Source organism: Chroicocephalus ridibundus, chromosome 1, assembly GCF_963924245.1.
Source record: "Chroicocephalus ridibundus chromosome 1, bChrRid1.1, whole genome shotgun sequence".
In the NCBI taxonomy this organism is placed as follows: domain Eukaryota; kingdom Metazoa; phylum Chordata; class Aves; order Charadriiformes; family Laridae; genus Chroicocephalus; species Chroicocephalus ridibundus.
In genome coordinates, this window is record NC_086284.1 from 167,635,565 (window position 1) to 167,656,233 (window position 20,669).

Below are 20,669 nucleotides of genomic sequence, written 5' to 3' on the forward strand. Positions count from 1 at the left end.
GCGCTCTTCCTATGCATGCAGTTAGCACGTCTCTCTCTGCCCCCTTGCTTTGAACAAAAATCAGTCCTGCAGATGTCTCTGAGAGGGAGCACCATCTCTGTCCTTTTCCTCTGGTGAGGCTTGACACGATTGTGCTCAGGTCAGGGACTAGCGCTGAGCTACTCCTAATAATGTTACCAGAATGTTCCTGCCTTTTAGAGCAATCCTCGTGGTGGTCTGGGCAGAAGGTGGTGGGTGGGCTTCTGGTTGCCATGGAACCTTTGCAGATCCCACAGGGATCTGATGGATGTGTAGCTTGTCAAGGGGAAAGGCGTGAAGAAGCGGGTGCAAGCGGGAATAGGGGGAATCCCACCTCAACCTAAGGAAAAACCTTTTCTCTTGTGAGGGTGGTGAGAGAAGGGTGTCAGGGAGCAGCACAGGCATGCTGCTCCCTTGGGGACAGGGATCCAAAGGGGGTCCATCGGACAGCAGGGTGTTCTTGGGGCAGGCAGCCAAGGGCCCAGAGGGAGGAACAAGTGCCTGGTGAGGCAGCAGCTCTGAGGGCAAGCCAGGGAGTCAGGCCAGGCTGGGCTGCAGTTCAGGCGCAGTGGTGGCAAGTAGGGTCAGGATGCCGCGCAATGACAGCCAGCAAGGGGCAGGCCGAGAAGACAGCCTGAAGCAGCGAGGTCCATGGCCAGCCAGAGGCACAACTGAGCCAGAGCTGGAGACAGGGGACACCATGACAGAGCTCAGGCAGGGGCTGGAGGCCTCTACCCACATCTCAGTGGGCCTCCTGGGCTTATGGGCTGGAGGCCCAGCTCAGCCCACTCATGGCTTATTTGTGCCACAGAGAGGATGTGGAGTCTCCATGCTTGGAGATGCTCCAAACCGGACGCGGCCCTGCACAACCTGCCCTTGCTGACACTGCTTTGAGCAGGGTGGGGATGGAAGAGATGAGGCCCCTTCCAGCCTCAATTTTGGCAGGGGTAGACAGCTCCAGTGACAGAGAGCACAATACAGGATCAGACTGGCCCTCCCTCCTATCTACCATCAGGTAGCTGCTAGGCATTATGTAGCTTCTGAACTCCGACACAAGCATTTCTAAGGAAAGGCTCAGGCTCTCTCCTCTTGTTGGTAGCAGATAGCACAAGGGAACACAATACATCCAAGCAAACATAACTGGTTTTGTCCCTGGATGTCTTGCACTGGTTCCCTGCAGCGTGCAGGTATCGGTGCCAGAAGCACCTGGTGAAAGCACAAGGGCCATTTCTCCCTGCAGCAGACTTTCTTGGCATATCACTGCCCCAGCCACCCTCCCTGTTTTGCAGCAACAACTGAGAAGAGCACAGGAAGCAAGTGCAAGGGAATATTTTCTTTTTATGGAAAAAAAAAATCAAAAGAAAAAAAAAGCACAACAACAAATGCTATACTGAAAGAATACTCTAGTTTTGCACAGGCCTTTCCAGTTTGAACCATCTTATCACCATGCACTGTGCTGCTTCATGCGTACCTCCTCCAGCCTCACCTTCTCCTGCAGAACCCCTGATGTGATCCCAGCAGCCTTCTCGCCACGTGCTACTCAAGACTCCCTAACGGAGGGAGTCCAGCTGCCACAATGGGTCAGTGGAGACTTGTTTTTCAGTGCTGCCACTGATCCGGTCCCATACCGGCATTCTATTGCACAGTGGTTTGGCAAATGTATTTAACGTTTGTCAAGAGGCAAAAGCTACAATGAGAAGAGGGGCTGTGGTTTGCCTTCTCTCCCATGCAGTTTGTTCCTGTGGAGTTAACACTGGTTTTGTCAAGTCTGTTGCTCTCTCCCTTCACCACTGTCCAGGTTAAGACTTTTGAGCCAGTAAGGTTGTTAATTTAATCTTCCCATCCATAGAGGCAGTGAGGCAGGTTCCACAGTCCATGGCCGTGCTCCAATCCACTGTGACAACAGGAGCTCGGTGTCCTCCCAGGGAAAGGCAGCTCTCCAAAACCTTTTCCTCACCATTTAACTAAAAGAAGGAAAGAATAAAGTTTTAAGGAGGCAAGTTTCTGCAGTGGGGACAATACACCCACAGAAGCAGCCAAAGCCCGCTACAGACTCCATATCCTTTTCTGCTTAATTATGTATACTGATAATCAGGAAGATTTGAGATGTATTAGCAAACATGAGGAAACAAGCTTCCGGTCTCACAACAGAAGCATGTGTTCTCAAGCAGCTCAGCTTCACTAATGGAACAAGGCAGGCTAAAAGCACACACTGATGAAGAGCACGTAAGTCTAAGCTACAGCTCATGTTAATGCTGGTGCTCTGAATGCCCTAGACGAAAACAAAAATTCCATCTAATCTGCCTTGCAATGGCTTATACTGATGGGTATTGACTCAAGAGGAGGCAGGCAAGGGGCATGCAATCAGTAACCTCTTGTTTCTGTGGCACAGAAATTTGGCTGCTTGGAACCGTTCAGCCTTACATTTCATTTCATTTCAGTACATAAGAGAATCAGGCTGGGACTAACATCAGCAAGCATACAAGGCAGATTAAAGATGAGCATCAGTAAACAATCACACATTTTGCATTGAACTGGCATGCATCAATATATTTAGAAAAAAATTAAAACTTTGTCCTAGGCACTTGGACACTAAGGAAAATTGCTGCAGCTAAGCTTTAAGAACAAGGAGCACCCATACTCTAGCTACATACAGAGGGCCAAATGCTTACAGAGGGCTCAAACACTTGCTGAACACCACACACTGCTAACACACACACTGTAGGAAACTGAGCAGCAGCTTTGACAGAGCAATGATGGGTACATGCTGCTTGAGAACTTCCAGTGGCTGCTGTTTCAGCCTTGTAACAAGAGCTGCACAGATGCCTAGGAGTACTCCCCATTACTTCTCAGACTTACCTTAAAGATTACTCCCCCAGTAGAAGAACACGTCAACATATAGTTGCCCTCAGAGTCAAAAGCAAAAAGCCTTCCTCGTGGGAATTGGACTTGCTTGTACCCACTGTACCCAGACAGAACAAAAGGACCTGTAGCTTCGCTGGGAAGATCATACTCAGACACCTTCAAGCCACTTTTGTGAATATTCCACTGAATAAACTAGAATGACAAAGAGATGACAAAAGCCCATAGTTAAATTGACTGGGATGAAAGTAGAGGGACCATCTGTCATTTTTAAGCAAAGTGGCTATTCCTCACAAACAGAAGATGGCATTTTGACATCCATAGCTAAGTGGCTATATTTATAAAACATAGGCTACAAAGGCTGTAAGAGTGCATACTATCCAGGCAAACATATGCCCTGCCTTCCATGAGCACTGCTGCCTATGTGTCCTTCCACATGGCATGCAGGATCCTCGTGGGAATGCACTTAACTCTCAGCAGCCAAGGACCCACACCTTCAGGCAGCCCCCTCCCTGAGCGACACCTCTATTGCTGAAGACTGCAGAACTGCAGAAATTTAAGTCTTTATTATAAGCAACAGGGAGAGACTGACACGGAAATTTATGCAAAGCGGTCAAGGATCTGCTCCCTGGGTGAATCCCAGATTTCAAATGTGGTGATGATCTCAGGGGCGCAGAGAGGTCATCTTCACATGAATTCCCTAGGAAGGCGATGTCACCCACAGTAGGATTTGTAGACAAGGTCTGAGGCAGCTCCAGCTGTTAATACGCTTTCCAGCCACTCTCTCTGCAGGGACTGAATGCAGCACGGTTATGCTGCACACCTAGGATTATATTTAGCAGCCCGCAGATCCTCCAGATTCTGAAGGTATTTTTACTATGTCCATCACATGGGGAAGACTCCAGAAGGGATCTCCCTGCCAGCTGACCAGTAGAAAGCCACCCAATGCCTACCTTGCCATCCTCGCCTATGCTGTAGACTGTGTTCTCATCATAGCTGAACTCAACAGAGTAGACTTCCCCATCATGTGCCTTCCAGCTCATGGCGCACTCGTGCTGCTGCATATCTGAGGGAAGAATCAGTACTGAACACTCCTCGTACTCACACAGAGCTGAGGTGAAGAGAGAGGGGTCCTTTACATTCATAAAGTCTCTGCCCCAGCCCTCTAAACGAGCTTGGGGGAGCCCAATCCAATCCCATCACCCTGTGCTTAATTCTCCATCATGTGGCTTTTACACTGGCCACAAACATCATTGCCTGTAACTAGCCACCTCTCCCTCCAGCTTTACAGGGCTGCTCACACTGTCAACTGCAGGCATTCTGTATCCACGCCCCACTGCCATCTTTCTTCTCTTCCCCTTGCTATCCTGTCCACCCTCACAGCTTCTGCCAGCTCCATCCTCCCACAGACTGCAGCCTCCACCTCAGCACCCAGACCAGAAGTTTGCGTCAATTCACTCCTGAGAGCTATTGTTGAGAAAATAGCTTCCACCTTGGTGTTCAGGCATGTCCCACAGCTGCTTCCCTGCTGGCAGAAGAACAGTGCTAGAGGCAGCCAGCTGGGGACACTGAGGGGTCACCTCACTGCCCAATTTCAACATACCGAAGAGACGAACAATCCCATCTGCAGCCCCAGTGACCAGCAGGTTGCCATTGTGGTTGAAGGCTGTGCAGTTAATAGCAATAGGCTCAGGCTCCAGGGAGAACTGCAGCTGGAAAGGAAAGTCTGCATTAATACCAAGAAACGGAGATGGAGGGTGCTGAGGAGCTGATCTCCAGGGAAGGGAGGAAAGTCAGTATCTGGTAGCAAGAGCTCCTCCTCCTCCAGTTTGTAGCCCTACACCTTTCATGACTACAGACTTCAAGGCTGGCAGCTGCGTTTTACTGTTGACACTAAACCAACAATTCACATCAGCCAAGCCACAGCTTTTTTGGCCATGGCCTCAAGGCTGCAAAATCAGCTTCTGGCAGGTATTAGCTTGAGTATGTTGCTTTCTCCTACATGTCAGGGACAGTATTTCTTAAGAGCAAAGGCGAGGGATGGGATAGGATTCCCTGCCAGAATCTGACCCATCTGAATCGAAACAATGGAGAAGATGATATAAGATGACACCTCTGAAAGAAGCACTTCACTTAAAAACAGGTAGGGCAGGGGATATAGCAGAAAAAAAAAAAACCCTTCGGTATAGTGTAACTGGAGAAACCCTGAGCAAAGTATCATTCGATCCACTTGGGACATTTCATGTCACAAACCATACGTGCAGGATAGAAACAAGGCTAGGGACTATTTTGAAAAATCCCTCAAAAAAACCCAACACACCAACAAAACAAAACAACACAGCTACTTACACTATTCATTTTTATCCTGCATGGGATAGAGGGGAAGGGAGGAAGGGGGGGGAAAAAGAAGGGTATTGAAAAGAAAGTCCTCATAATTTAGAAAGAGAAAGAGATGACACTCATTCTCCGCAAGCAGACTGAGAAAGGGAAGAAACCCAGCAAGTACCTGCTGCTTCATTGTTTTAGTGTCCCACAGTAGCAGCTTCCCAGGAACTTGGTTCATGCTTTTGCCCCCGGAGCTGACTGCTGAGAAGTCCATGTGCGAGATGGGGCTCTGGGCTGCCGCAGAACAGACAAAGGAGGCCCCACTTGGGCTGCAGGCAAGCGAGAGGATCCTGAAACACAACAAACAGTCTGAACTGCCTCTCTCCAGCAACTGCCTCAAGCACAATACTTGACTACAAGCTTTCACACTAAGATGCTTCAGGGCAGGGTGCACTGTAAAGACAGACAGCATTCATGTGCTTAGACAGATTTTGAGTGTCTCGCATTTAACTGCACAGTTTTACCCTGCTCAGACAGGGACTGCCCTCTGCATGAAGGCTAGACAGTCCTGCAGCTACAGGAAAGAAGCAGAACGTTGAGACTTCACCTACCTTTTCACAGTCAAACGCAACAACATTTTTATATAAAAAAAATAAAAAAGAAGTATTCCAGAATTACCTGGGCATGTCTTCATCAATGCCGATTTCACAGAGATTCTTCTTCGCTTCTGTGTCATAAAGACGAACCGTCCCAACCCCACTGCCAAGCAATAGCTTGAAACCAGCAAGAAGGAGACAGAAGGAGTGTGTGTGAGTACAATGACGCTGTTCAACAACCACCAACACCATAGAGTAATTTTTTGTTTCTACTTATGCATCTGGATTAAACATCACTCCATTAAGGTACATCTCGTCTTTCTGTGCATAGCACACTGAGTAGCACTACCCCAGAGCCATAGAAGTCAGAGTGAAAGCACTGCTTTCCAGTGAGAAAAAGATCTGATAGGCACTACGGTGGAGTAAAAGCCACTTTCTAGAGTATGGCTCAACATTATAGGATGCAAAACATACGTGCAGTCTCAATATCTAGGTGAGCAAGGAAAGACTAGCACAGAATTAGCAATCTTAAGTTTAAGAGCAAAACCAAGTAGAAGACACCTCCTTTCATCCAGGGGAGAAAGAAATCATTCAGAAGGGCTCACGCATGCTTTATCAATGGTGCTACAATTTAAACCAAAGTAAAACCATGGAGAGACGCATTTCAAAGGAAATTCAGCAAGCCAGATCCTTCTCACTTTGGAGCCTGATTTGCTGCTGAATCCCCATATATTTCAGAAAGACAACTCTTTCTATCAGAAAGTAGGAAATAAACTCCACAAAGCAGAAGAAACATCAGAACAACTGCATAGACAACTTCCTTTTTAAGAGCAAAACAGAATAAAGAGACAAGCTGTAGCACCAGCTCTTCACAGGTGGCATTCTGGGGTTAGCAGCAACACATCATCAGTGCCAGAACGTGAACAATGTTCCCTCAGTTGCAGGCCTGCCTTCTCACGCAGCCCTGTCTCTTCGCCAAGGCCACAAAACACTAGCAACAGTTCTAGGACTCAGAAGAATGCATGTAATTTAAGGCTCCTCTCTGGTAACAGAACTGGAGAAAATGCGCTATAGGAAACTGTCACGATATTTAAACAAGCCCCGAGCTCCTTTTGCACACACCACCCCCCAACTCATAAGGCACCAGTATAACACTGGCTATGGAGCCCTTTTCGCCCCTGCACAAGCAGAATGCCACCCTGCTCTCCCTTCCCTGCTCAGGGTGGGAGTAAAGCTCCACAGCTCCCTGCTGCAGAGTTCCCAGGGGCTGTTGTACCAGCTTGCCTCTGCCTGCATTTACAAGTGGCTGTCTGCTCCGCCTGGAGAGGGGCACTTCTCTTAAAGGAGCTACTTCTATCCTGCAGCTGTACCTGCGCTGCAGCTTGGGAACTTCTGTCTCAGGGCAACCAGCAGTGAATTCATTGCTCAATACACAGGGCACACTCCCCACTCTAGTTTTTCTTAAACCCTACAGGCTTCAGTTCCCCATGTCCCACTGAGGCAGAAACAAGCTGTTGCTCTGATCTTACCCTCAGTGCAGCTGTCTAGAAGTTAACGTGCAACATCCTCTGTGACTCTCGAGCCTCCACACACAGACTACTCACCAGCCGATCCCGCTTGGTCGCCCATTCCAGAGACAGCAACGGAGATTTGGAAATGGATGAAGCTTTAGTTTGCATTATGGGGTTAAAAGACCAGACTTTGATGACCCCGTCCACATCCAAGCTGGCCACCCTCCGTCCAGAACAATCAACCCTATGTGTAGAAGGAAGCTGATTGGATATTTTTCTCCCAGAAGTTCTTAGATGCGAGTAGATACCCCAGTAATCCTTCCTCTCCTGGCCACACACCAATTCTTTCTGCAGAAATCAGAACTTCCTTGTGCCCCTTCATGTTCCGTCCACAATAACTGGCACAATGAAGCACACCAAGCTCCACATGGAAAGCATAATGCCCTTAAGTAATACCATCCCACTTTCCCAGGGAGTTTCCTCCTGGCTGGCATCTCCCAGTCACAAAAATCTCCATCCACTCTCACTGTACAAGCTACAGGCTATTTTCAGTCACACCAACTTGAACATCCTATAACTGAGAGTACATGCACAACGTGTTGGACAGAACAGAGGCTGGGAGAAAAAGGCCAGACACGGCTGCTCCTCTACAGAGGTTTCTATAAGAAAGCCCTCTTCTGCCAGTCCGTTACCTGCAGTACATGATGGACGAATGGTGCTCCCCATACTCCTCCTGGCTCAGGACGATGAAAGGCTGCTCCTGCCGGACTCCCACAGCCTCTGCACTGCTGGTAGGCATTTTGGTTGAAGTCTCTACTTGCTCAGCATGCAGCTCTGAGCATGGCTCTGCCTCAGCTGTGCTAATATCCGTTTTCTTCTCAATACTTTGGCCCTGAAGGAAGAAATCTTGTATGAAATACAAGGAAGCAGCAGCTCCAGATCAAGCTCTTCAGCTGCCCCAGCCTGCTGGGAAAAATACCAAGAAGCTCCACTGAAACAGAAGCATTGTCAGCTCAACACTCTTTCTGCCAGGGACCTTTCTCAGCACAAGGATAGTGTGTTGCACAACTGCACCATTTAATATGGCCTCCTTGGTTGTGGAGTCGTTTATATCCCACTCCATATGCCCAGCCATACATACATTTTCCTGTAATAATTAAAGGAACCACAGCATCTGTTCGGCATACCTCAGCTGATACTAGAGGCCCATTTTGATGCCATTAGAGCACAGATTCACAAGCAAATCAACATATTTCAATGAAATCTTGCATTCAGCAATATGAGTTAAGTCTGTATAATATGCAGTTCAGTAAACCTGCACAAAAACTCTTGTTGGATGGTAAGCCCCAGTGGATGGATTATCCTCATCTGCCAGAGACTGTTTATGCACACTGCGTCAACCACTGCAGCCAACTGACTGATGACAACAGCAGAGTCGACACACGAGTCAAAAAGCTTAAAATCCAACTTGACAGGGCAGACAGAACAAATGGAGTTTTAGGAGGTGAAGGTATCTGAATGAGACAAGATCTGGACTGCAGCACACAGAAGTGTTTGAAAGCAGCATAGTCCTCCCTTGCCGCCAGAAGCTGAACAAGAAGCAGATATAGCGCACAAACCAATAAAACATCTGCAAGCATTCCTTTGCTAAACCATCCTCTGAAGATGAAATGCCCCAAAATGGTATTGGTGGTTTTGAATCCCTGTTCCCTAACATATCCCTGCCTTATTTATAGTAGCTTTCACATCTTGAGCAATGGGTCAAACACTGCATAATCACATCATCTGACATCACAAAGCTGGAAGAGATTGGGAAATAAATCAAAGAATGCCCCTCTCTGCATTAGTTTATGTAGGGAGATAACAACCAACGAATGACACTCATGTGAAAGAAACAGTGCTGCCTTTCAGTTTCCTTTTTGCTCACATGCATTGAGAACAGAAAGCTAAGTATTAACTGCTTCCTCTATAGCACCAGAAGAAACTTTTACAGAGCCAGGAAAACACCACCTTAACCTGGAACATCACAGAAAAGAAAGTCAAAGGATACCCTTGGGAAACAGCTTTGCAATTTTCTGACCAATGTTTAATTAAAATGTTTTAAATGAGCCATAAAAAAAAAAAAACATTCTCTCAGAGCCTTCAATGCTAAGTGTGGAGTAATTTCTCTTCTCTAAAGCAGCACTCCCCCCCACAAAACAGCCACATATATGGGCCTATAGGCAACAATCCCTCACCACTGTCTCTCCCCCAAGGCAGAGCGTTTCATGCAGCCAAAACAAACATGGCTGAGATGCTGCCATCATTCCTCCTGTGCTTGGTATCCTTTGACCACACGGCTGCTGAAAGCCAGGCAATACACAGGTGAACAGAAGTCCACTGACCTTCAACAGTTAAAATCCAGGACAGTTTTATTATTTCATTAGATTAGAAAGCAAGGCACACCCCCAGGCAAAACTGCAACATACAGTGCAAAAAAACTCCAAAAAGCAAAACATTGCTACAAAGGATATTTCCACTCCTATCCAGGAAAACTTTCTATCATTTTTTATCTGTCCCACACAGAGCCTGCACAAACCAGCAGGAAAGAGCTTACTTGGGCAGAACCGCCACCAAACAATGGGGATTATTACAAGGTATTTGAATTTAACCATTAAGGTGGATGAAATGTGCCCTTCCCCAGGACCAGGCTGTTGAAAAGATCATGACAAAAGACAACTCTTCCGTTTGAAATGTCGACACTGATTCCCTTCTAGGGACACAGAAATAAACCGAGTGTGGAAGGAGTTGATTAACTCTAAGAGATGAACCTTTGATACAGTTATATCAGAGCAGCAATTCAGAAGCTTAACAGGAACACTTGCACTTGTTTTATCACCTAGCACAAACAACTACAGAAATACCAGCCCTCTGCTACCCAGCCTTGCGGTGTTGCCCAGTACCTGGAAGGTCCCTTTTGACAGCAGTTCCTTCCTTTCCTTCCCATGCTCTTGCAAGCGCTTCTGCCGCTGCTGCAGGGAACTTGACTCGCCTGCTACTAACCCACTGAAGTGGCTCTTCCCATCCTTACAGCCCACTGTTCCGTCTTTTCCTTTGGCACTCTGGAAGGCAAAGGAATGATTTGGCAAAGTTACACTTGTGCTAGGCTGCAGAACAAACAGCAAAAGAGAAGGCAAAGAAACCAAGCACCTGCAAGGGCTCCACAAGCCCACACACAACAGCAGCTGTTCTTGTGCTGCATTCAGGCCCAGCATACACTCGCAAGGAAGGAAAGGACATTTTATTTTTTCAGGTGGAAGCAAAAGCTTGGAGCAGTGCTGTGCTGCAAGTTAACTCCTTGGATACCAAGCACCTTTCAACAAACACAGCCGAGAATTACCTGGTGATTTGTCGGTTCTTTCTTCCCTAGCAGCACACTGCCAGTCTGCGTTGGAGAAGCCCCACTTGCATGGGCTGGTCTGGAAGGGCCTTTTTTACTTTGGGAGAGAAAAGAGGACAGAAAGCCTCCCCGAGACTGAAGAGAATGTGCAGTACTCCTCTGGCTGCAGGTCATATCACTAATTGGGGGGGGGGGGGGGGGGGGGAGACAAACATAAACCACCAAATAGAATATGGAAGCGTAGCCAGACAACCTGATCAAAGACCACCCAACAAGCAAAGTGCCAGCTGTTTGAACCACTGGAGAACAGATGTTCCTTTCCAAGCCAATGGGCCACTATGCATTAAAAACTGTTGTTTTAAAACATTCTGTTAGTGCCTGGAGCAGATCATTATAATTAGCGTAACCAAAGCTCACTTCTCAGAGATGCCATTGAGACAGAGGGTGCAGCTGTTGCTGAATCCCCTGTAGGGCCACCTCAAACTCCTTCCACTCCATCTGGTTAGTTGAGAAAGACCCTAAGGGATAGGCAGGGGAATACAGATTTCCAAAGAACCTATTCAGCTGGGATTCCCAATTCAAGGCATAAAACAGACCTACTTCGAGAGGCATTCAGTATTCAGTGTTTCACTGAACATCCTTAGATATTCAGCAAGTCATGTTCACCAATTTTAATGCACAGGCTCTCAAAAACAGGACCCAAAGAAAATAAGAAAGTTTAGGTCCATTTCTACGATTACACACACCTCCCTTTCTCAGCCCACAATGCCAAGAGCAGCAGCTGCTTCCCAGAACGTAACTGTCTGACCTCACTCCATTACAGCTTCCTCTGAGAGCAGAGCACCACTCAGGGGAAGGGGAACACAATCACCTTCACTGCCCCTACCCTCTCTTCTAGGAAGGAATCTTTCTACCAAATTTGGGCTTTGGGTTGAGCAGATACATGGAACAAGCACCCAGAACTGGCCCCCCGGCTAAAAGAAAAGTTTCACGCACAAGAAATGTCACTTCTAAGGCAAGTTTCTCTGATACAAATAGATAAAAATTAATATGGGAATAAATTATCCCACCCCTCATGTCCCTCTCCCCATGCATGCAGATGCACACCAGGCCTTTCCACACAGCATAGCTAAAAAAAAAAAATAAAAATCTCAAATTAAACTCTGTAGCCTGTCCTGTGCAGAGCAGTTATTCAGATAGTTTACCAGACACTTAAGTCTCTTTAATCAGACTTTTAGACTAAAACAAAGACTTTGTGTGTGGTCTCTGCTACAACTTCTATTTGTCATTGTCAGCAGCATAATTTGATCAATCCCCCTCCCATCTGAATAGAAGTGAAAGAAGCACATGAGAAAGTCAAAGCCCCAGCAGTGCTATTAATACCTTGTGGCTAAGCCTAAGCTACATTTGCTTTCAGATCCTTTAAAAGCCAGGGGAAAAAAAAAAAAAATAAAAATCTCAGTAACACAATGAATTCAAACACACAGACTTACTTCGCATGACTGTGTACTGAGGTGGAAAAAATATCAGAGTTTAAATAACAATTGAACAAGGTGTATCACTGTGTACATTGCCTAATTTCTGCAGACAGGAATACAACAGATGTAGCCTAAAACACACTTCAACTGCAGCAAGTTTGTAGGGAATTCTGTGCATAACTGAGCCTCACAGAGAGAAACTCCTTTTCCCTTGATTTCACAAAAGCAACAAAGCATCTCTGTGTAACAAGGACCCCTTTGGGTCATACAGTTACAGTGCCTACAAAACAGCACAGGGCACTCGCCCACTGCACCACAGGCACTAAAGAAACTAGGAGTCAAGAGACAATCCACTTCATTTGAGCAATACTGCAGGGATTACACTGCTACCAATGCCCTGGCTGCCCAGAACACCTTGGTGCAATGCCGAGAGCGGAGCGGAATCACTTCCATGAGTGCTTGGGCTCTCACTGATTGGCAAGAATCTCTCCCCCAAATGGTGGGAGAGATGCCCATCTTGAATTTCTCCATTAAACCCACTTAAGTCACCAGAATTTGTGTCTGGATGTCTTCCTGCATTGATTCCCACTGCAGGGAACAAGGAAATGACCCTGCACAAGCCTCCCTGACCCAATAAAAACCAGTAGAGCCCGTCCCCAGCTCCTCCTCCGCAGGCACTCACAGCTCAGAGTCCCCTAGTCGATCCATGTTGGCCACATAGGCAGGTAACTTGTGATGCACAACTGCTTGTTCCACCTCCAGTTCCTCTTTCTTCAAGCGGGAGGATTCAGCCTGCAAAGCAAACAGCTACAACGAGAGAAGAGAGCCAAGTAAAGAGGGGGTCACCGAGATTCACCTCCTTCCCACATGCTGAAATTGTTTATTCTTTTTATTTCAACAGGAGAAGGGTGGGGAGGGAAGAAAGCTGCTCTGACTGGCTGAGCACCACGTTAGTCCAAGAAGTCAAAACAGTCAGCACTTTACACATGTGAAACTGGAGCCTACTTAAAACCCTTTAACTCTTCTCCTTGGGCTGTCGCTGTAGGGACATTAATGGTTCCAGGAAATGAGAGCCAGCCATGGCAGAGCTGATCAGCCACTCCATGCCAGCAGCTCAAGGCCAGGGCAATGCATGTGACCAACAGCAGCGATGTATGTGTGCCCAGCCTAGAAGGTAATCTTCTTGCCACAGCCCAGGGTTTGGTGAGCTGGCAGGGTGCACTGAGGCCAACGCCATCAGGTCACTCTGAAATCCAGCTCCACACCCTTCCCAGCTCCCTCCCAAGGATGACAGCAAGATTTATCTCCACATTATGGAGAAAGAGACATTTTTCTTCCCCCCCCCCTTAGCAGAGGGGAACCTCAGGATGCAGCTTTCTGTGACAGATGTGGTTTATGCCTGTGACTCTTGTTCACATGCAGAGTTCCTCAGGCTTTGCTGTTTCCATACATCTGTTTTTCAGATAAAATTCTTCCTTTTCCTTTTATCAGAGTATTTAAGTAAATAAATTACAAGAAGAAAAAATGAGCTTCAGAAATCCAGCTTGCTATTCATGTATTTGCATTGTTTCAACAGTGAAATCAGGATCACTACTTAATTTGAACTAGCATTGAATTCGATATTTACTCATGCTTTTTTTTTTATTTAGAGCTGTATTCTATACATAGCTGCTTCCTTTTCTGACCTGAGCAGTTCTCCAAAAAGGGAAGTCTAGTTTTTACCTCTGCCTATTTGCCAGAGAACGCTTACACAGCCTGTAAGTGACACCAATCAACATACTACAAACAAAAGACAGCTTTAATTTGACTAAAAGTACAAAATACAAAATTGTAGGAAATAAGAGAGCTGTATTTCAAAACACATCTTATCCTGCCGTCCCTATTCACTGATCACCTTTGCAGAACTCTCCTGCCAACTTCCACCTGATCCCCTGACTCCATACAGTTCACAGCGGCAAACACCACTTTTCTTCTGAAAAAAAGCCTCCTTTTTGAAATCAATTAGTCTATTTTTACTTCAACATTTTTAGGACAAATGAACAGTGTTTATCAGCTACCGTAACAGTTGAAAGAAGAAGCACAACATACAACATAATGTTTTGTAATGCAGGAGGTAAAGCACAAAATTTACTTTACTGAAGTATTCATACAAAGAGCGCTTTTACTTGGTCTGTTTGAGGAAGTGAAACTAAAGTCCTGCTTACATGAAGAAGGCTTCCCCCTTGTACATGATCATCCACATGTGATCTGTAGTTTAGAAAGTTCTTAAACTGTAGATTTCCTAAATCTTTCTAACAGGAAATTACACTGGGAAAGGACCAACCCATGTTATACATGCTTACACTCTCTCTCTAAGCATCTGATGATGATACCGTCAAAAACAAGACATGGAGCTGGGTGACATTTTCCTAGAGTTAGGAAACAGATATTCACAACATTTCCATTAGTTGATCTAAATTGCTTTAAGTGCACTTCAACCATGGTAAAGTGGCCATTTTAGAAGTAACAGCTTCCGCATCTTTGCCAGAAGCCGTTGCCTGTCTCTGTTGCTCCATCAGCTAAAATCTGGAAGTGACTGAATACTTTTCACAAGTTCCCATGCAAAGTAGTCAGCTATACATGCCCTTAACTTGCCAGTAGTTTCAGCTTGTCTTGACTTTGGAGTGTAGCAGGAAATGAGTTTATACGGTATCCAGCCACCTGTCAGACAGTGCAGGGAGAGGGACAGTCACCTCCAGCGGAGGGGCAGTTAACACCCTAAACAGACACCTCACAATATGATCACAACCCTAAGTTTGCTAGAGACAGCTGAAAGATAAACGAAAGTAACGAAGGACTTATACAACAATCTGCCTTGGAATAACGGCACTGAACAGTTGCAACTTTCTTGAATGGATGGAATTAATTTTACAAAACTCACAGCTTCAGACAGTCAGCGACTAAACAGTGACTTCAGTTCTGACCTTATGCCGCAACGATTCATTTTCTTCTTGTATGAGACTGCTCCTGAGACATTCAGCTTCGAAGTTCAAAATGACTGGAACCGGTGAGGAATGTTAAAGAAAACCAAGGCAAGAACTCGCGTGCATGTGGCTTAGTTCTAAAAGCCAGCGCTTCATACTGGCCACCGGCCCGTAAGACAGCAGAGCTGCCCAGTCCATACTACTAGCAAGAAGCATGTGCAAGGCCAGAAGACTAGTAACAGCTTAGTTACCTAAACCAACTTTGTACTTTCCTTGTACTTTACGGTTGCACAAACTGTTTCACGTAGGCTTTGCAAGGATTTTTAGATTCTTCCTTTTTACATGTCAGAAGCGGAAGACAAGACAGGTTATGTTACTGCATTAGTACACACTGAAGAAACAGTTGAAGATGAGCTGTATTCCGGCTGCACTGTAAACCTGCCCATCAGCAAACAAACAAGGTCAGAGCTCGGTAGCATGGGACAAACGGTGTTATTTCTGCCACTGTTGAACTGCCCTGTTACAGTGAGCTGTCACTAGACAACATTGTGAACATGTACCCAGTGAAAGGTCTAACAGAAGATGCTAGTTCCGTTATGGACTATGACCCAAGGTTGCATACTATGGTTCTGTACTACACCAAGCAAATTGGAACAGCGTTTCAGAACAAGATGTGCACAAGATTGCCAGTCACCAGCATAGGGATGAGTTCAGCATTAGCAACAACCACAATTGTTTGTGCTCAGGGAATATAATGTATCATTAGATAATTGAACAATAACTATTCCAACATCCTCTGGTAAACACCAGCTTCCTATTAAGTCTTGGCTCTGAACAATCACCTGAAAGCAGCAAGTTCTGTAATACTGTATTTTTGGCACCACTGTTAATAGTACGTAACACCAGAGCAAAGGAGATTTAACTATTAGTTGCCAAAAAGGATATGCATGCACTGAAATAAGACACTCAGGAAGTTGTGCAGAGACACAATAAACGTATCTGCCCACTGGCGCGAGAAATAGGTGGCGAAGGTGGGGTTGGAGTCTGGGGCAGGGAGGAAGGGCAGGACAAACCAATCCTTCCACTCCGCCTGGTTCTGGAGCTCGGAGGCCTGCTTGAGGAAAAACTCCTGTGCCTTGTCATTGCGGCCGGTCTGAAACACAGCAAGAACAACAACAGGGCTCATGCTTCCATTCACACCACCACATGGGTTCTAGGAATATTTGCTCGGTGTTATGAATACACTAACTACTTTCACCACCCAACAGAGCTGTTAGAGTTAACAGATTCATCTAGGAACAAAAGAATCTCAAATGCACTAGAAGCAGCTCACAAATGCCCTTAAATCCAACCTTCTTTTAGTCTTGTTTCAAGGCTGAAGCAAATCGAACTAATCACTTACACTGATTTCCAGCTAAACCAGTGCAGTTTGTCCACTGACATAAGACATGAGCATTCATGTACAGGACCAAAGTATACTTCGAATTACTCAAGTCTACAGCAGATGGAGCCTGAAAAGGCTTCCATCTGATACATTATTCAGACAGGACAGTGACGCCTCAGGGTAAGCACAGGGCAAAACAAACAAAACATGAAAAAATGCACTTCCAGAAATGTGCATTAGATTTTGACTCTTCCACCAACATCCATAATTAAAGATTTTCAGTCAGGGAATCAAGGAGGAAACATCGCTTCTAAATGATAAGAAGTGAACAGTGAGTTCCCGACAGGTATTTGTCTGTTCTGTTTGCCAAAGCCCACCCTGTCTTATATATTCCATTGACTTTCCTTGGGTTTCAAGAAGATAATCTCTGCTCCATTTTAAGCTCGTTATTTTCTGTTCTATTCAAAGCAAACAAAAAACATTCACTCATTTTCTCTCCCACATTACCTTGTACAGATTTGAAGCCCACTTCTCCCCTCTCTTATGAGCTAAAGCTCAAGACTACCAACTTCAAGTCTCCTTTTTTTCTTCCGGACTCTCCAACTGCCTTGATGCTGTAAGAACTGCGGCGCCTGGAAGGACTGGATGAGTCCTGCCAGCAGGATGGAGTGGGAGGAATACAGACAATCCTGCCTGTTGATCCCCAGTGCTGCATTAAGGCCCTGCCCTGCACTTCTGCTGCCCGCTCAATCGTTCCTTATTCTGCATGGGAGCAGTTGTCTACTCCTACCTCCATACAGGCGTTTGGGGTTTTTTTCTCCCCATTTCTTCAACTTAAGAAGATTGCTTTGAGCACTGTTCTTTGCCTTCCTCTGTCCTCATGGCAATGCCACGCAAGGAGGTGTTTACAAACCTTGTGATCGCTCCCGGTATCCAAGTTATTAACAGAGGCTGAGCAGGACTGAGCTAGCAGTACAGCCATCCTCTCTGAGGGGGACCTGCCTTCATGTTCGAGTGTGAATATCCTGCACCCAGCTAACCGCATTTCCCTCTCGCCTGAGCTTCCATATCCTGCTTACAAGCTTGTCATGTGAGGCCACGTCAAACTCCTTACTACACTCCTGATATATGACACATGAGTTGCGTGTCCCTTACCCACCAGGCCAGTCAAGAGGCTCACAAGGGTATTTCATTGCTCTGGTTTCAGAGACCAGGATCCTTTTTAAAAAAGAAGCTTAAAAAAAAAAAAAAATCAAACACTACCTGAACAGTATGGACGAGGTAGTATCGGAATAAGCTGGTTTTCAGCTTGTTCACTGTTGGCCGGTACACATCTTCCAAACGGCTGAAAAGGCGTCGGTCCAGATAACTCCAGTAATCCCGCAGGGCAGACAGATCGTAGCTCTGAACGAACTGCTGCAGCTGGTCCACTATCTTATCCACCTAAAGAGGGCAAAACAGGGAAAACTACAGTCACGTGAAGGCTTTTCCGGCACAAGACACTGTCTGAAACTTAATGCTGAGAAGCCTTAGCTGCACAAATGCTGCTACAATCTGGCACTTATGCATTAGCTATTTTCCTAATCCGGGAAACACTCTGCATTTTCTGTTAGCACTCTTCAACTCTGCAGCACCTTCCAAATAAAAAAAAGAAAGAAACATTAAAGGAAATAGCCAATAGATTTTTGGCAAAAAGATCACATTTTGCTAAACACAGTTGTTGGTGTTTTTTGCAAGTAAGCAAACCTTTTCACTTCTTTTAAGAGTCAGTTGATAATGAAGAAATGGGAAAATGTGATTAGATGTTGAAAACTCAAGTTTTAAAGTAAAAGGAAAAACCTGTATTTAGCCAACAGAAAGAGGAAAAAAAAATCTGTTATACTGGACTCTTTGAAGTACCTTTATCTAATAACATCATCCACTAACAAGGCAGGCATAAGTCTGCAACAATTTTTTTTTTGTCATTGTATCTCTTTGAAAATCATTTCATCATTATGAATAAGGCAGAATGGTGGTGTGAGAATAGATTTTTAGTTCAGTGATTTCTGACAGCCAAGAGAGGCATCAGAAAAAATAAAAACCTGGACCCCATACAAAATGCAGAAATTCAAGAGTTAAAAGTAAAACTAACACAGTTGTTTAATATGTGGTTTGTTCCTCTCTCATCAGTTAAGTGTCTTAGGACATCATCCAGATGGCTTCCTACACATAGAGGAAACCTGTGACCCCAGCAGTTCCTTCTTAATTTTGTCTTAGACAGCATTATCCCACTTAAATCAACTGTTTGCCCATCTCTAAACGTGAACAAAGTGCTGGTGTTTTAAAAATAAAAGCAACATGTATTACGAATGACAAAGGCAGTACTGCTGGTTAAAGAAAAAAATCTGACCATTCAAAATACTACATTCGGTGCCTAGAACTGCTGCTACAGAAACACGAGGGACTGAAATTCTATTTTCGAGGCTGGCAATTTCTGCACCGATTTCCACGTATCCAGCAAGGCTGCTGGTGCTTCCAACATCCCAACTGAGGAGCGGATCGGCAAAGCCGCTGGAGGAACGCCTCCTGGCCAAGAAGGGAGACACCAAAGAGGTGTCCTCCTGCCGCTGCCCTCTCCTCCGTTCCCCTCAGCACGGAGCTGAGAGCCCGCCGGTGGCTTTCCAGCTCGGACACCGGGTCTGAAGACGGCGGTTTGGGATGGGACGGGCCGGGCCGGGCCGAGCCGGGAACGGCGGCCCCCGCCGGCCGAGAAGACGGGCGCGGGGATGAAGCCCGTCGCCCGCCGCCGCTTGGGAGCCAGGCAGGAGACCCTTCCACCGGCTAAAGACCGACACCCCCCCGCCACTTAGAGCCTGCGCGTACATAAAGGAGGATGCGGGGGGGTCCCGCCTGCGCGGCCGGCCGGGCCCCGGCACCCAACCCAGCTCAGCCCCGCGCGGGTGGGGGGCGGCCGCCCCTGAGGTGAGCCGCTTCCGCGGGGAAGCGGGAGGGGGGCGCTCCGAGAGCTACCCCGCCGCCGCCCGGCCCGCTCCCCTCACCCAGCCCCAGGAGCAGAGGCGCGGAGGGGTGCCCGCGGCCTGCCCCGAGGACCGCGTCCTCTCCGGGGGGCACCCGCGCCCGGCGTCCCACCGGGAAGGAGGGAGGGATGCGGCCGCCGCTCACCCGGAAGCCCTTTTCCCGGTCCGCCTTGATCTCCGCGTCCAGCTGCTTCAGAGCGGCGGTAAAGCCACGGAAGAGCAGATACTCCCGCACCAGCTCGTCCGTCCGCTCCGCCGCCGCCGCCATGGGGGCTCCGCGGCGCCGCCGGCTCCGCCCGCCCACGGGCGGGGGGGGCCGGCCCCCAGCGAAATGTCCCGGCCCTCTGCCAGGAGGACTACAAACCCCAGCATGCTTGCCGCGCCCACCTAGCGCAAGGAATGCCGGGACTTGTAGTCCTCCGCTGCTGCACATGCGCGCGGCCCCGCCCGCCTTTTCCCGCCTCTTCGTTACACCCCCCCCTCCCTCCCCTCCCATCCCCTCCAAGGGCCTACGGCCCGCGTTTTTCCCGCCTCCTGATTGGCCGCCGCCGGGCGCCGGCTGCGTCCCCATTGGCCCTCCGCCACGTGCGGCTCATGTTGCTGGGCGGGGGCGGACGGAGGCGCGGCGGCCATGGGAGGGGGCTGGACCGGATCGGACCGGGCGGGACCGGATCGGACCGGGCGGGGTCGATCGATTGGTCAGTCGATCCCCGAAGACGTCCGGCGTGGGCCCCCACGGGCTTCCGCGAGCCGGCCTTTCCCCCTCCCGGCTGCAGAAGAAACAGTAGGGGCAGGCATCCTTCCTTCTAGGCCGTATTTGCGGTCGGTAACGGGGCAGGGGGCGTCAGTCCGTTCGCCGGGAAGGGCTTCCCCAGGCCTCGGGCTCTGTCAGGCCGGCGGGGTGGTTGCAGCGGGCCCAGGTGGGCGTGGATCTGGCCCACTCGTATACATGTATGTCTGGTATTGTGTCTTGCTTTGATGATGCAGTTAATTGGGAAAAAATAGCTGCAGTGCTGTGATGAAGTCTGTCTTCTAGTAACGGGGGGAGCTGAGGGGTCTCAGTGTGGTGGGACGCCGAGCCCTGGATATCCTGTGGAAATGGAGCGTCAGGTCACTGTAGGGAAGGGTGCAGAAGG

General features: G+C 47.6%; 1 protein-coding gene across 2 annotated transcripts; it reads right to left on the bottom strand.

Moving 5' to 3' along the window:
• Positions 1–1,338: 1,338 nt before the first annotated feature.
• Positions 1,339–19,824, bottom strand: WDR91 (WD repeat domain 91). 2 transcript variants are annotated; one of them, XM_063322685.1, is made up of 15 exons: positions 19,679–19,824; positions 17,780–17,959; positions 16,078–16,285; positions 15,133–15,215; positions 12,852–12,976; positions 10,692–10,788; positions 10,255–10,413; positions 8,005–8,204; positions 7,406–7,556; positions 5,884–5,978; positions 5,387–5,555; positions 4,484–4,592; positions 3,834–3,946; positions 2,878–3,075; positions 1,339–1,982 (listed from the first exon to the last, which is right to left on the bottom strand). In XM_063322685.1, exons 1-15 carry the CDS (start codon positions 19,799–19,801, stop codon positions 1,818–1,820), a joined length of 2,175 nt encoding a protein of 724 aa, XP_063178755.1. In that variant the 5' UTR covers positions 19,802–19,824; the 3' UTR covers positions 1,339–1,817. The 2 variants fall into 2 exon arrangements, with proteins under 2 accessions (XP_063178755.1, XP_063178754.1); XM_063322684.1 differs by having other exon boundaries at positions 10,692–10,869.
• Between the last annotated feature and the right edge of the window lie 845 nt (positions 19,825–20,669).